This window comes from Copadichromis virginalis, linkage group LG18 (genome assembly GCF_057382275.1).
Source record: "Copadichromis virginalis isolate Kocher_CV1m ecotype Utaka linkage group LG18, C_Virginalis_male_GT1.1, whole genome shotgun sequence".
In the NCBI taxonomy this organism is placed as follows: Eukaryota; Metazoa; Chordata; class Actinopteri; order Cichliformes; family Cichlidae; genus Copadichromis; species Copadichromis virginalis.
This window is the reverse complement of record NC_140635.1, coordinates 4,000,039-4,016,560: the sequence shown is the minus strand read 5'-3', so window position 1 is coordinate 4,016,560 and position 16,522 is coordinate 4,000,039. Positions and strand designations below refer to the sequence as shown.

General features: G+C 41.9%; 1 protein-coding gene across 1 annotated transcript in view; it reads right to left on the bottom strand.

The window, feature by feature from the left end:
• Window positions 1–16,522, bottom strand: part of myo10 (myosin X) — a 127,487-nt gene that overhangs the window by 86,610 nt on the left and 24,355 nt on the right. The window contains exon 2 of the mRNA XM_085438071.1: window positions 969–1,067. Within this exon, the coding sequence (XP_085294197.1) occupies window positions 969–1,067 (99 nt within the window). The remainder of the gene's footprint in view (window positions 1–968; window positions 1,068–16,522) is intronic.

The window sequence follows — 16,522 nt, the reverse complement described above, 5'->3', positions numbered from 1 at the left end:
CAAATGCTGCTCTTACATGTGCTCTGGTTTGTTGACACCACATGATGCTGGCACCTTTGGCTGTCTTTAAAGTGATTACTTTAATGTTTGGAGTCAATAGACCACCATTGTGTGCAGAAACCAACTTTTTGGGTACTCGTGACACTTCAGTCCAAATCTATGGAACAAAACAGCTCACAGAAGATGTTTTCAAATCTAACGTCAAAACCTCCTTGATTGATTGAGGCATGTTAATTCTTAATAATCAACCCAAAACAATGTAAACCCAGTTCCATCTGCCCTACATCCTCCATATCCACTGTTTTGAAAACATGTGGATCAAAGATGTTATGCAGAGCCATATGGAGTTTAGGGATTTTGAGCTTATCCCAAATTATGGGAAGATCTCGCTAAGCCTGGGCTTTCTTATCAGCAACAGAACAGGTGTGGGAAAGATGGGAATGCTTCTTGTCTGCTAAGCAAACAGGCATATAGACTTAATGTTTTGTCCCAGTAGGATGGAAGGACACTCAAAGAAATGTAACCCTCAGAATCCAAAATTTAACCTTGGACTATACCTGCTTTTTAAGGATGTGCTATTTTACTACATCCAAATTTAATGTTAAGTTTAAGCAAATTGGGCCAAAAAGGTCATTCTACCTGTTGTGTTCTGTGAGTTTTTGCTCCCTTGATGCACTTTACACCTCTTACTTCATATTTTAAAAGTACTACATAGGTCATCTAACTCGTGTTTAAACACTGGACATACACCAATGCAAATCAGAGTAGCAGGGAACCACCACTGCTAAGGAAGTCTCACCTTATAGCCTAAAAGGCACAGACTTCATTTTAACAGCTAGGTGATATAAAGAGGTCCAGCTAAACTTTTACTTCCATAATGAACATGTATGTCTGCTAAGAGAAGCTCATTATTTGGCACTAACAGTCAGTAGAGTTACTCGAGTGTTACCTGCTATAGTTGTTCTTACCTGGCCATAGTCAGTGGCAAAGACAACAACACCTCCGGAGCAAGAGGACACGGTGCTGGGAAGGAACTGCTCATCCTCCCGTAACCACACCCGGTCGCCCTGCAGAGGAAGAAGAAAAGTTTGCTGAAGACTCTGAATCAAAATATGACATTTATACATTTGTCTCTAAACAATTAATCAGTGATTTTCTGTCATCAATGATATTGCATGAATGGGACCATTATATACAACCTACTACATTTCTTTTTTTAAACTGATAATTTACAAAGCAAAGGGCATCTTAATTTGTTGTTGACCCTCAACAGATCCTAACCACACCTATGCTATTACTGCATAACAGAATCATCTAAATAACTGAATTAAAACCCAAGAAACTGCTTCATGTAACCTAAAAACATTAGAACTCGCTCCTTTTAAATTATTTCACTTTTAGGTTTCAGATCAATCCAATCTTGTGACTCTACACAACAATGCTAACTGAGTAATGGGATCCACTTCTGCGTCTGGTTTTTTTTGTACAGCACTCTAGAAATCTCAGGGAGACAGAGAAACGTAACTTTATGACAGTATTTAAATAGACTATTTCAGAGGTGGTGCTGTTGGTATATTTTGTCCTTTGCTAAAGACACAGGCTTTCATGTTGCCACGGCATGACCTTTCTCTGACCAAAAGCAGAGTCTCTGCTTTCATGAAAACACGGTAAGCTGTGCAGTGTTTAGTTTCAGAGGTCTCCACCTGCCGTCACCCAGGAGGCCAGTAAAGCTGCATGTTTATTGATGCTTTTTAGCGAGGAGTTCCTGAGAGGACTTTAATACCTGCTGACCAGTCAAGTTTACTGCCACTGGTTTCTACAGCGTTTCTCCTTAGGGTTAACAGCTGGATATGAAATGACTAGAATTCCCCTATTCTTTTGTGTTTGTGGAGGATTAGCAGGGAATCTGTGGAATTTACAAGAGGAGGTCTGATTCTTAACTGCATGTTTAGACGGTTGAAACTTTGTTTGAATCGTTCTTTTGGCTTTGGAAACCTTTAAAAATAATAGCTTCACATCAAGAAAAGCTTTAGTTCAGACAGTGCAGATCATTGATGGATTCGTTTGTTTGATAGGACAGTTTCAGACTAGAAACCAGCCTCCCTGAAATACGACTGAGCTACAGAATCGAGGGGCCCTTCGAGTGGATTCCCTCCTAATCGCATAGCCACATGTGCTGTTGTTCATTAGCGTGGCAGGCTAATGCTAATGGCAAAAACAAGCTCTGCACTTCACTGAGAGGCCCCTCCTCTCTCCGAGCTAGACATACATGTGACCTTTGACCCATGGGCCCTCACTCAGACAGAGCTGCCCTGGTGCAGCAGAGAGGGGCACCTGGGTGGGAAAATGTTAGCAGATGAATGAATGACTGTGGAGTAAAACGTGCACACACAGAGTAAAGCTCAGCGTTGCAGTGTCAGCAGCAGATCAGAGGGGTGCTGCGTGTTGTTCTAAACCCCTGACCGCTCCTCTGTGCGGAGGGAAGCGGCACAGTTCAAACGGTCCTGGGATCTCCTGGTGAGATATAAATGTGGCAGTCAGAGGGACTCGAAAAGGAATTTCTCTTCTGATCCCAATTTGGTCATAAGAAGTCTTACAGAGAAACTGCTCATCATTCTTTACTTTGTTTGGCAAATTATGAATGAAACCGTTGTTATATGAAGTCCTCAATTTCGTCTTTGTTTTAGTTGCTAGTTTTTGCATTCCTTGCTTCTTTGGTTTTGTCTGCCGTATTATTCAGACCTGCTTAAATGACCGAACAAAAGGTAAGAGGGAGAAGAGGAAGGTCCCAAGAGTTTAAACCTTAAGTGTTTAAGATGCTTTTCTGCTTTTGCTGACCACCTGAATGTTCTCCTCCTGTTTAACCGTCTGAATGAACTTTTCCTCTCACGGTTGTGTTGAAAGAAGTCGTCTCCACATGAAGATAAAAATCCATTTTGATATCTTCATCAGAAGATCGTTTACAGGCCTCAGAATACATGAGGACCAAGAGTGTACCGTTGTTCTCACATTATATTTAACCAGGCCTGTTACCAATGATCATGATGTATAAATCAGCCTCTCTCCCATCGCACCATGTATCTATATCCCCTTTCTGTTTTTTAAAATTATCATTTACCGGGTTGGGTTCGTGTTATGAATGAACACATTTTAACCCCAAACCATGACCCTCACGATTCCTGAACCTAAGTGAAAGCGAAATTAAGCGAGTGAAACAAAGGCAAAACACAAATGAGAGCTCTAAACAGAGGCTGGGCAGACAGCGGCGTCGGATTCTTTGGTGCTCCAGAAAAGAACCGAACAAAGGAAGGTGCTCCATTGTAACACGCACAAAGAGAAGGAGTGTGCTGTTTACCAGCCCGGGACATATGGACATTCCTGGTGTGCACCAGCACGGGAATCTGATGCTCGCACCAAGTTTGGATGTAGAAAGCAAAAGGAGGGTCTCCTTCCACCCACTGGCACACTTTTCAAGGCTCTTTTACCTCTAAAGACACCCCCCATCCCACCCCCAAATACACACATACATTCATTTTGTTTGTCCATCCTCTCTCTGCTGAGAGAAGAAAAAGAGGCATCCAGCACACATCTTATCCTTTCTCTCCCACCCCTCTTAATCTTCTCTGTATCTCCTCCTCCCTGAACTCTATCCCTACATGAACACACACACACACACACACACACACACACACACACACACACACACACACACACACACACACACACACAACCCTATTTCTAAACAAGGGATCTGGGCCAAAAGACTCCGCTTCACCTCCTCTCCGTCATTCATCACCACTGATTGCCTGAACTTTGAACATCAAAGATCTCATTGGTACTTTACAAAGGAATGAAGAAATTAAGGACCTAAAGTTGCATCTGTTAATGGATGAAAACCACACAGAGTTAAAGGCTAATAAAACTAGCAAATCACTCAAGAAGCACGTACCACGCTGCACAAAGCTTCAGTAACTGATATAAGGTGGGCTGGTTAAAGGGGAAATGGTCAAGAAGGTAATGTTTTTAAAACAGCAATACCACAAAAGTTAAGTGTATAATGCATATTTTTACTAGATTAGATCAAGTAGGCAGAGCAGAGGTTTCTCAGACGGCTGCACACAATTCCAACGTGCACGGAAGAGAGGAAAAGTGTTCAGGCCAAACATGTAACAGACATTTGGTGATTACATGTAAAGTCTTCCAAACACATGACTCAATGCAAACAAACAAAAAATCACTTCACATGCTGATGTACAAGCCTTTCAGCTGAAATTATTCCACACCTGTAGAGTCTCCTTATACCACCAATAATCACAAATAAATCACAAGCTCATCATCGCCAATTAAAGGACATCCAAAGCAGTAAAGCTCAACTTCAATGAGGAAAGAGAACAAGAGGAAACGGTCGAAAAAGATGTTACTGTTACTGTAAATGATTCTGCCCATCAGTCATACTTTAGAAACGAATAATTCTTCATTGCTAGGAACAAGTTTAAACACATCATTAACAGGTTAAAACGCCAGCATTATTTACAGTACATAGAACATTACTGCGTTTCATCTTGTGGCGTTCATCAGGGTCACAACTGAAGCCAAACACACTGGTCTAGCATTAAAGGTGGTCTGTATGCAACGAGTGATAAGAGTTCTGAGCTCTTTAAAACGAACTCGTGATTTGATAACAGAGCATCAGTACCTGATAAGAGCACAACATGTGTTCCTGGTCTGTTGCAGACTACATAAAGACATGTAGTGCATCAGTTTCTTCTAATTAACTTTTCTTCAGGATCCAACCAATGGTTCAGATACCACAAAACTATGTCAAATTACAAAGAAAGTTCTGTTGAAGCAGTCAGAGAATTTCAGCTCGTAAAAGCTTTCAAAACCACATCAACACAAAACCACCAGCCAAAATTAGGAAAAGTGAGACACCTGTACAAATCTGCAGTTACACTAATTTTCTATCACCACATTGACATGAAAGGAAGCGGGGCCTCGCCGAGCTAATGTCAACACATGAGCTGGGAAACGCTTGAGAGTCTCGACTGGGACTGGGAGCTGCGGATCAAAGCCCAGCTGTTACACCAGAAAGACCTCTGAGCCCCTCAGTCCAGCTAAACCTGAACAAACTCTCTCACACACTCAGAGGTGTCCGAGTATGACTGGTATGAACAGGCAGGATAATTACAGTGGGAAAGAAGCTGCTGAAGAATTATGTTGGATGCCCCCTTACACCAGAAAAGAGGTACAAGTGTTTGGATATAGTGAGAAAGAAATAGCTTTGAGTCATAATTGGTTTTCTGAGGGTAGACACATGTTATAAGAAGTGCTTTGTGCATGGTTTTGGTGTTTTTGCAGGCTGTCTTATCCTATCAGATTAAAAATAATATATATAATAGTGAGATTCAACCTTCTATTTTTAGTCATTTTTGATTCATTAGGTTTAGAGCTTTATCCATCCTCCAACGTATAATATCTTCTGTAAACATGTTGGACGCATGTCTCAGTTATCCAGGGAGATGCTCTTTTCTGGCTGTTATCTCAATCCTGACACCTCCTCGTGGCCAGAGCCAAAACACCAACACAAACCTCCCACCCTGAAAGCTCTGGGAGTAGAATTGAAGCAGTCATCCATCGCCTGCGTGTATTTTCCCTGAGTAACCTCGACATGTGTGGCTAATACTCTCCCAGCAGGGAGCTGGGGAGGGGGGGCGAGGATATGTTCGGGGCTGGGAGCGTTCATACGCCATCGGTGTCGGGAATGAGCAGCTGCCTTGTTTGGGAGATTCCACTTCCTCTCCGACAACAAACTGAGTCTTGTGCTCGACCACAGCTACCCCCTCTATCAGCGCCGTCAATGCAAAAGCCTGTGAGGCTTTTTCTTTATCTTTTCGTGAGCATTAAAACTTTGGCTCAACACAACTGCTGGTATGTTCTCTGGAAGATGACCCGCTGCTGCTCCTGCAAACAAACGCCACTATTTTCTTCCATCTTCATTTATTCCTCTGACGTTCAACTGCTGTTAACAAATAGCTAGAATAAATGAAAAGCCTGCCTTTACACGTATGTATCTGCAAACGAGGAAGCAGCAGTCCAGTTGTTTTCTAGAAGAATCCATGCAATGTGTTGCTGCTGCTGAACTTTGACCTCGTCTACACCAGTTGTTCTGAGAGCAGGCACATCTCCAACAGCTGCAGTCCTCCATCAATGTTTGCAGTGAATCTATCCTACCACAGTATTCCTTCAGTCAACTCTGAAGCTCTAAAGAGAACTGAACGTTATGGTGGGTGTTAATGGCATCGTTGCCAGCGAGATGTCTGCACTGCTTCCCTGCATCAGTTACTTGTTGGCCGAGCCACTAGTGACAGTATACGGCTGACAGGCCGCTCAAACACCTGGTTATGGTCCATGTCAAATCTGCTCCCAGATTTCACACTTGTTTCCGATATATCTGAGGTGAAATCCGGGCAGAAACTGCCATAGCATAGCATCTACACAAACAAGTACTTTAAACAGCTTTAGGAGTTTCCAGAGAGCTCAGTTATATAAAGGAAAGTCCAATTGTTTTGATAACTGATCTTTTCAACCATCGTCCCCAACCTTTTGAAGTCATTTTGACCTGACAAATAACACGCCTTACTCTGTGTTACAGACACCCCAAAAGATTTGTGCTTAACTTTTGGAGATGTGAAATTTCCTATTTTATTAGACGGTGTTCAGTTCATCCATACAGCTTATGAATGCTGATAACTGGGCGCTCTTTTGACTAAATATAGTGACCTTTGGCTCCGCTGTCTGTCTATTTTTCACTCTGGTTGATATTCACTGATCTAAGATAGAAGATTCGTGTGCAGTCTTCATATAACATTTAGCATCTGACATCTTTGTTTCTTTGTTAACTGAAGAAAAGTGTTCAGGGTCTATACTGAAATGAAGAGTTTCATTTATTTACCTTTATTTTAGCAGGGAGAGACATTTAGATTAAATCTTTGTTATACAACAGAGACCTGGCAAAGCAGCAGCCGTACATCAGTGTTGATATATGATACTACCTCTAATCATCAGAATATGATACAGTCTGCCAAATGGTACTTTAATCTCGTCTCCAACCCTCAGTCGTCTCCACCTGCAGATCATCAGGTCCCCTCAGTCAGTCGAGTAGAGCGGATTATCTGCCCCTTGTTTATACAAGCCCCACATGCTCATCACACCATCCCCCTTAAACATCAGGCCGAGAAGAAACGAATGACGGGTTAAAGCAAAAAGAAAAGAAAACTGGTAATTTTTTTAAAGTTCTGCACGACTGCGAATAGAAACAAAGCCGAACAACGGATCAGAAGTGCTGCGTCATGCACCGCTTATCTGAAGTCTAGAAGGCTTATGAACCCATTTTGATCTCAACTGTTCGAGCACATGATTCATGAGTACTTGAACCCTCAGAAGCAGGCATGCGGTTTCAAAACCTTACTAAATCTAAATTATTCTCTCTTCAGTGCTGAAAACATTATTCTGTGGCTTGAATTTGAATTTTCCACCACCTGATACTCACGCACAGCTATCACTCAAGAGTAAAGATAAACAGTGAGGCTGATCCTGCACCCCGTCTTACTCTGACCGTGATAGCAGGAGATTACAACAGACGGAGGGCAGGCCCAGATGCTTATTATCACGTCGGCTTTGTGAGAGACATTGTGTGTCCAGCAGATAGTGATAATTTCCTGCAATGTGTCGTAGACGGCAGCTCCAGACCTTTTGTTTTGCTTTGTCTTTGGTGTGAGCAACCTGCTGGATGGATTAATTATTAACTGTTAGTGGGAAATACTTTTTATGACTTAGCAACTGTCACACGCTCACGTGATTTTGAATTTGTCTTCAGTTTATCAAGACGTGACATTTAAACTGCTGCTGAGGAAAGCCTCTGAGTGTTTGTCAGCCGAGTTGTGAGCTTAACGTGAGACGGATAAATTGTCTGGAAGTTTCCCCTACTTGAGGTGACGGTGGCAGTTGGAGAGTAAATCATTTTTACCGCAGAGAGATAATCTATGATTTCCACAAAGGTGAAAGTGTTTGATTTTTAAGCCACTTCAGAATAAAGTTAATTTTTTTGCAAACCATGTGCTCCCTGTGCTTCCCTGTGATGACAGTGAGTTACAAACAATGGAAACAATGCACACCTATACACCGGTGTTTACTGTGAAACTGCTCTCTGGGGAATGCAGCCAGGAGGAAGTCCACAAATTGACCTTGAACCTTTGCCAGCATGCGGTGCAGACCAATCACCTTGCAAAGCGTTTGTGGAGAACCAACCAGCACAAGCTCAGCGGAAGACGTTATTTAGATTTGAAAGACTGGACACACAGAGTGAGATCAGGGGATTGTGGGAACCGATTAGCCCGCTGTATTGACTTGCCTGGGAAAGCCTCACAACGTGTCACACACAGCAAAACAAACACACAAAGACAATTACACATGATTAAACCCAAGCACACTGACAGAAATACACACACTCGTCAGCGTGAACTCATTTATCGGATGCACACATTTCACTCACAACTGTATGCGCGCAGTAATATCAATAAACAAACACGTTGTAATGCAAAACACATCCTATAAACTTGCAAACGTGCATTAACTCACACATGGAAACAAGCAAATCATACAAACTGCAGATGCACAAGCACAACGACTGCATGCGCACACACACACGTACTCTTACACCGACAAATCCAAACGCACACAGTTTTACGACCACGCAAACACAAGATCAGCTAAACATACTAAGAAGAATATGGACAACTGAACATGCATTTGGGGAAATTAGTCTGTCGGAGTCACGAAAAGCTTCACCGGTTAAAGAATTGTCACAAAATAAAAAGAGAAAACTGGGGGGGGGGCTATTCCAGGTGTCATATGGTGAGAGGGGGAATGAACCTGACATCCATGTGTTTGGACTGTGGGAGGATGCTGGAGGACGTGGAAAGAATCGTTGCAGACACAAACTACACACAAAAGAAACTCTACCATATCAAATATTAAACAAATACATACACATACTGTATGAGGCTGTAAACGTACATTTTTGCTGAAAAAGGGTTCTATGGGGAATGAATCACTTCGCACTTAGTGGCCCAGTTTTCCAGCCATGAAGACTGCTACTCATCCCTGCAGCCTTCAGCACAGCTAAAAATAACAGTTACTTTACATATTGAGTATTTTAAAAGCTTCGGTTTGTTTTTCATTATGTTGATTGGAGACATGTGAAACCAGTTTTCCTTTAACGAGCTTTGATGTTCTTCCATCTTTCTTAAAAAGCAGTCTAATCTCAGCCTATCGTTTAGGGAACGCTCTTATGTAACTCACTGAGGATGGAAGTTTACATTATCAAAGTCTGCTACAAAACTACTTGTTGTTTTTCCTTTTTTTCCCCTTTAGCTTCAAGCAAAACTCAATTCACAAGAGTTATAGGAAGTACAGAGTTGCACGGGGAAAATGTAATTGTCTTCTTTGAAGCCGCTATATGGACCAAATCTTGGAAATGGTTCAGCACTGTAAGTGACGTCCCCACCGGTAGCTCGATCAGCGCTGAATACACTTCATCTGTCATAATAACTGCTGCCTTTACATGAGCTCCTTCTTATTGAATTTCCAGTGCTTAATGCACCTTAATTAGACGTTACTTAACCACCCGGCTCAGTGAGCAGTGCCACGTATTACTGTGCCCTGAGCTGAGTGTGTCTGCTGAAGCCTGCGAGTCCTGACACATGACATGTCATTTCTTCTGAGAGCGGAGAAGTTTTATTAACGTGAATAAATTGGGAGTGTGGGATATTTGGAAGGTGAGTCTGGATGGATGTAAGGATAAAACCTAAAACTGTTGCACGATGTGTAGAGACACTGCACAATTATTTATGAGTTTAAAGATGTTTTGTTTTTTGTCGTCTGAATTCGGCTTTTAAATATAAGTCTTCCACTTATCCAAGTTCTCAAAAAGACATGAAGATGAGTACAGAACTACTAAACTAAACTAAATGAGACAGAAAGAGGGAGAAAAATGAACTATTAATGCACCAGATATCCCCCTCTGTGTGCGGCTCCTTGATGTGGCAGCAGAACAACAGAGTCCCATCACAGCCAAATCGCACCCACTCAGCTTGTAAGACAGATACTGAAAAGCCAAATTCCCGCTTCCCATGGCTGTTCGCTAGCACAGGGGTAAATGGAACCATGTGTGTGGCCCTGCAGACACATCGTACTGAATATTCTGAAGGTTTTTCCCGCAATCCAGTGAAAAGGTGTGTTTTTTTCCCCTGGCATCTTTATTCAAACAGGCTCATCTATGACACAAACTTCTTCTCAGTAAAGCGATTCACTGTCGAGACCCGTGAAGGCTTCAATCGACAGTTCTGAAGCTTTCTGTATTTACGAGGACAAACAGGCCCGTGCATTATGGAAGGAAGTCGGAGGTTGCAGAGGCTTTTTCTGGGATAACTAATGTTGATGATCATGATGATGGATAAAGGAGAACTGTGATTATCACACTAAAAAACACACCGACATATGCAGAAGTACAGAAAAAAACCCCAGTCTGCACACACACAGGCTCTGCTCGTATATGATCTGTGACCCATTACACAGACATGAGCAGCAGCCATAAAACACACACGGCTCCGCTCGCAGCGGCCAATCAGATGCTGCGAGGAGCTGCTGACTTGACTGAGTTTAGATAATGTTTCTGATTAGATTTTCATGCACCGCAGTAATCAGAGCGCTGGCTGTATTCTGACTCTGATGCTCTGTGGAAAAAGGCTTTTTGTTTTTATGAGGTGTTTATAGAACTACTGCACACTGCATTCCTGTTTACAGCACACTGAAAAATGACCGTAGATGTTTTAGTCACTTGCGTTTTCCTCCAGCGGCCAATTTCAAACTCGATCTCACATTATTTTTTTCATGCCATTTTCACCATTTAAACGAGCCCTCCTGATTTAAACAAACCGTAAAAATCCAAACACTAAATTATAAATCGATGGAGGTGCAGACATTGTGTTGTATACAGTACATTGTTTGATTGCGTTTTATTAATTGCTGCTATGTTTGGCTCATTCTATGGAAATCCCATTCTGACCACCTCCACATGCACTTTCACCCTGGACGTCAAGCACACAGCAAACGTCCTTTTTTGTATCAAAACTTTTACGGCCAATCTGCAGTGCAGACTAGGGTTGTGATGATTTTAGGATTTCAAACTCAGTACCAATACCCAAGAACACACTTGAGACTCCAAACCCTTTTCAATACCACAGGCATTTTTATCCCTGTGACAAACATCGTTGGGGGGGGGCACATTTCAGCAGATAAAACAAAAAGCAACAGTGTGAACCGACTGTAGTAGAAGCTCTGTGCTAGAGGCTCGGCAGTACCGTTTTATCTTGATGAGGAAATTGCATAAATGACTCTTTTATGAAAGTTTTACTGATAAATATCAGCGAACTCTGCATACATGGTCAAGGAAAAGCAAGCATAAATATAAAAATGAGCCAACGGAAATCTGTTTTATGACATTCACTCAGGACTTCCAGCTTTCACTGACCACAGGATCAACTTTTAACAAGCTCCCTCTGCTTGCTTTTCACTCCTGTGCCTTATTTTATGGTTTATGACGTCACCATAGCTCAGTGGCTTTGTGGTTGGAATATACTTAGAGTCCAGATTCAGCTTAGAGATGGTAAACATTTAGAGAGCAAGTGTGTGGGTTTTTCTTCCCTTTTTCCCCCTTCAGGCGAGTGGAAGTTCATCCAGGATCAGTTTACTCAGAGGGAATCTTCTCAGCCAGAAACTAGCTGCTTTTAAAACATATGGAATCAGGAATGATTCAAATTTACCCCGTTTTTCACTTTAAAACATGTTGCAGTCGAGCTGCCTTCACTCAATTCTAATGCAGCTCATAAATTTAATTTATGAAGATGGACACTTGGTTTACAAGGCAGGAGAGGACATCAATAAGCTCTCTGCTTATGAGGATGTGTAAGGACACAAATTCTCTCTGACTGTGGTGGGATGGTACCTGAGCTGAAGATAACACACAGCTAACACACATTGCTAACAACAATTCTGTATTTAACCTGGCCAAAATATACAAAAACAAGGTTTTAAGTTACATCCTTAACCAATCTTGGGCTTTCAAGGTTTGGACACTAAGTAGACAGAAATTATTACAAATGAAAAAACCCACCTAAAAATATTAAAGAATATTAGGGCATAATATTCCAGCGGCATAAAAGCCAAGCACTTCAGGTTGGCTCCAAAAAATAGTTTTGTCTCTATAGTTTTGCCCTTAATGACAACAGGATGGGGCTGAAATGTTCGCATACACCTCGCCTGTATTAAGACTTAGAGTCATGCAGATTCACGGTTGGCTCCGCTGAGCCATTTCTTCTTGTTCGGCATTCGTTTTCACAAAAGAACACCCGAAGGAGTCCGCTCGCTTCGTGCAAAATTACAAGAACATTTTGTTTTGGCTGTTACAAATATTAAAGCCGAACTTGAGCTCTATAAGTACAAAGAGGTGATGTCATGTCTTTAGCTTAGCTATGTGCAGTTTTTATTTTCATTCATTTCTGTAAAGGTTTGGTTTGAGCTAGAAATGGTAGTAATATTTTTCGGGTGTATCCATAAGTATGGATGTATCCATATAGCTATATATCCTGATGTATCCGTATAAAATACAAAAATCAAGACAGCAGAGCAGCAAAGAAACTGGGAAATAAATCCTATTCTAAAGTAAACAGTGTGAGGAAGCACAGCTTTGGTACCAATGGTTCAAATTTTCAGGCTGATCATAAACTGTGAGAAAAAAAAAATGAAAAAACAAGCTCAAAACCCAGTGAACTGTACATAACACCTGGTAGGCTTAAATTATTAACGACGCCGTTGTCAGCAGGGGTCAGAGGTCCCGGCACGCAGCACACTCCGATGTCAGGGAGTGAGCGTGAGCAGAGGTGTTGACTGGTAGCTCCACAGGAAGCAGCTGCTCATCAGCAGACCGTCTTCCTGCTGTCAGTGATCAAAAACAACGTGCACAAAGAGACAAGAGGAAAAGGTATCCTCACACTCGTGAAAGTGATACTCGCTAAACAGGACTGCACATCTCAAGAGAGCCGATTAATTAAAAGGCCCATTCATCCAAATTTAAAAAGGCATATTTCAGAAAGCCTTTAGGCCTTAAATAAATGCATGAATAACACTTTCCCACACTAAATTCTTAAAGCTTCAGAGACGCGTATGTCTGGGAGATGAAGCTCTCAGTATTCTCCTTCAGCTGCTTGGTGGATAATTAAAAGGCATGTCGCTGTGGATCTGGAGAGCAGCTGTAGGGTGGATACATGTGAGTTTGCAGCTGACTCGGGAGAGACTTGGAACCTCTTTTGGTTGGAAGACAATCAAACCGCCAGGGGGAAAACACAAGTACGCTGTTTCATGAGCTGAGAACAAGAAACAGCACTCGGCCGGGCACTGCAAACAGGACAGAAGGCAGAGCCACAGAGAGGTGTCACTGTCGTGAAATGCCTCAGCAAACACAGGTCAGTGAATCTGATGCCAATTAAATATGTTTCTGCCCGTTTCTTTCTGTTAGGGACTCAGCGTGCTGAAGAACTTCAGCTTTTCCAACTATAAGTGTACTTACTGTCAATATTAATAACAGAATCCCAAAAATGTAATAAATAAATATAGTTTGGAGTGGACTCGAGGCCTCTTCAAGCAATACACAATATTCACTGTATTCATGTTTTACCCCCTTATATCCAACTAGGGTAGCAGTCGCCCCCCCCCCAAACCTCCTCTGGGGTGAGATGCGGGACACGCACAGGGACCAAATCAGCTGTCTCATCTGACTTCCCTGTTTTAGCCAAGCTGTCACCAAAAAAAAAATGAACCAAGTCTTGTAATCATAAATCACTGTGCAGTCGTATGACTCGGGTGGAGGGACGTCTGAATATAAAAATACAGTTCTCTGTTAGTACTTACTAGGACGGATGCCCAAATACTACACAGTTTACTTCTAACCTTAACAGGAGGAAACCTTACCAGCCTACAATAAAGACCACCTTCAGTCGGGCCAATCAGGAAACAGTTAGTTTATGTGGGAGAAGAAAATATACCGCAGTGCTGTAGGTCAGACACCCGGTTAATCTGCAGTTAGGACAGTGCAGATAAGTGTTCTTCTGAGTGTGTTACTGCTAACAGATGAGTGCAGTAAAGCTTAATTTATAGTTCTGTGTTCAATCACCTACGCTGTAGCCTGACATACACCTTTTCCAGAAGGGTAACTACATATTCCAGCAATGCAGACTACATCAACTGTGGTTGGTCTGCTTTATTTGCTTTGCACGTGCATAATCCCTCTGTCAAACTGGACCTTTTTGTAAACAGTATGCACACGTAGCAGTGATGGAAGCTCACATTAAACAGATCAAATATGTATATGACATCAACGTAAACCAAAAGCACAGAAGCTCCACCCACCTGCTGTTCAAACCTTCTGTTTGAAGGTTCAGCGAGGAGCAGCCAATGAGAAGATGAGCATAAAGGGCTTGTTTTAGAAACAATAAGACCTGACAGTCTGCACAAAGACCAGTATCGGATTATTTCCGAGTAACTTTCCAAGTTAAGTTACTTGGAAAGTTGCTATAGTAGTTTTGCATGGTTCACATAAATTTGAGGATTAACATGACTGGTCAATTTTAAACAGATTTAAGGCACATTTCATGTGCCATTTTCTAATTTCCTAATTTTTGTGTATAGACTCAAATAATTTTGAGGTCCTCTCTCTTTCAGTGTCTCAGTAACAGAAATTATTGATCAATATCTAACAGCTCCAAGTCCAACAGGATAAACTCAGAGCAGCAGAACTGTTCAGTAAGCATGATCCACCGTGCAGTTTGAAAGGTTAGATTTTCATAGGAGCCACAAAAAGACGGATTTGGAAGTGTTTCGAAATATTGGCAGATTTCCAGGATGAATCAGTCTGCGTTACAAGCCAACCAGAAGCCCAGGAAACATCACTCTGGATGTCACGCTGATTCCTGTAACTGCACTAATAACAGTTTACCTTCTCATCTCGCTCCTACAAGTGGGTGTCGTTTCAACGGGTAATCTGACAGTCCCACCACGTGTCAACACCGTGACATCTTCAGCTGAAGCAAAAGTGAGGGAAGCATGCAGGAATTTCACAATGACTGAACATCTGTGAATACTTTACTGTCGTTCCCAGACAGGCTTCAACTGTTTTTTCCCAATAAGTGCAGTTGCTTAATAAAATTTGCTCTTGGCTGTTTGTGTCTGGACATGTTTGACGGGAGCCTTTCTGGATGAATTTATATTATTTGCTAATCGAACTTGACTGACTCAGCGGGGTGTGTAAGGTTTCACCGCTCTGTCGCTGCCACCAACAGAGATGGTCAGACTCAGATTATTTTTATCTTATGCCAAAATGAGGAAAAACCCCGAGACACAACATGCAGCTCTACTTTTGTTACAATATTTCCTGTAATTGAAACGTACCCCCACCCCCGATATATTTTCAAGAATGAGATAAGCACAGGTTATGAGACTAAACAACAACTACAATAGTTCTTTGTAGGCTGAAAATGTGCCGCAACCTGTACAACAAGCCTTTGAGGCAAAACTGTAATATCACAGCCAGTCGAAACTGTCAGTTAAACACTTAAAATGACATCTTAACAAGTCATGTACTTTGTTTTTTTACTACACATCCTTAGCAGAGAACTTTACTGTGAAAGTAGAATGGGAGGCAGAGCCCTCAGCCTTCAGGCTCCTCTCCTCAGGAACCAGCTCCCAGTTTGGATGCAGTCAACAGACGTCGTCTCTACTTTTGAGATTAGGCTTCAAACATTCCTTTTTGATAAGTTGGTTAGCGCTACAAACCACTCCTTCATTCTTCTTAGTAACCTCATACGATGCACTGAGTAGCTCTGCTTGCTTTACCCCCCAAGCAGATTCTTTCTGAGCCTGGTTCTGTCACAGCTTAAAAGGTGGTTTCTCCTTCACGCTGCCACAAAGTGCTGCTCCGGGGGGATTATTAGCTTTCTCTATATATAATACTGTAAAGGCCTTCATCATTCCATGCAATGTACTTTGGGTTGACTTTAAACTATAAAAATAAATAAATAAGCAAAGAGAATGTGTAAATCAGGAGGGAGTAGCAGCTAAAACTACTTAAAATTTCATTGCTAAAAACGGAAAATGTGTAAAAACCCGGCAGCTGCATGCTCAGAGTTTAATGGAGCTTATAAAAATAGTTTCAGAATCTATCCACATCTATTCATAGTTTCAGACATAACATCGAACTTCTAATTTTATATATTTAAAAACAAAATTCAGTACATCAGACTCGTTTATTCACTTTAAACAATTTAAAATGTTTAAGCTGCGTGCACGTTGATGGAAACTGTCCATATGGCAGACGGCAGGAGCCACGACTGACGGGCTGTTCAGCCTGAAC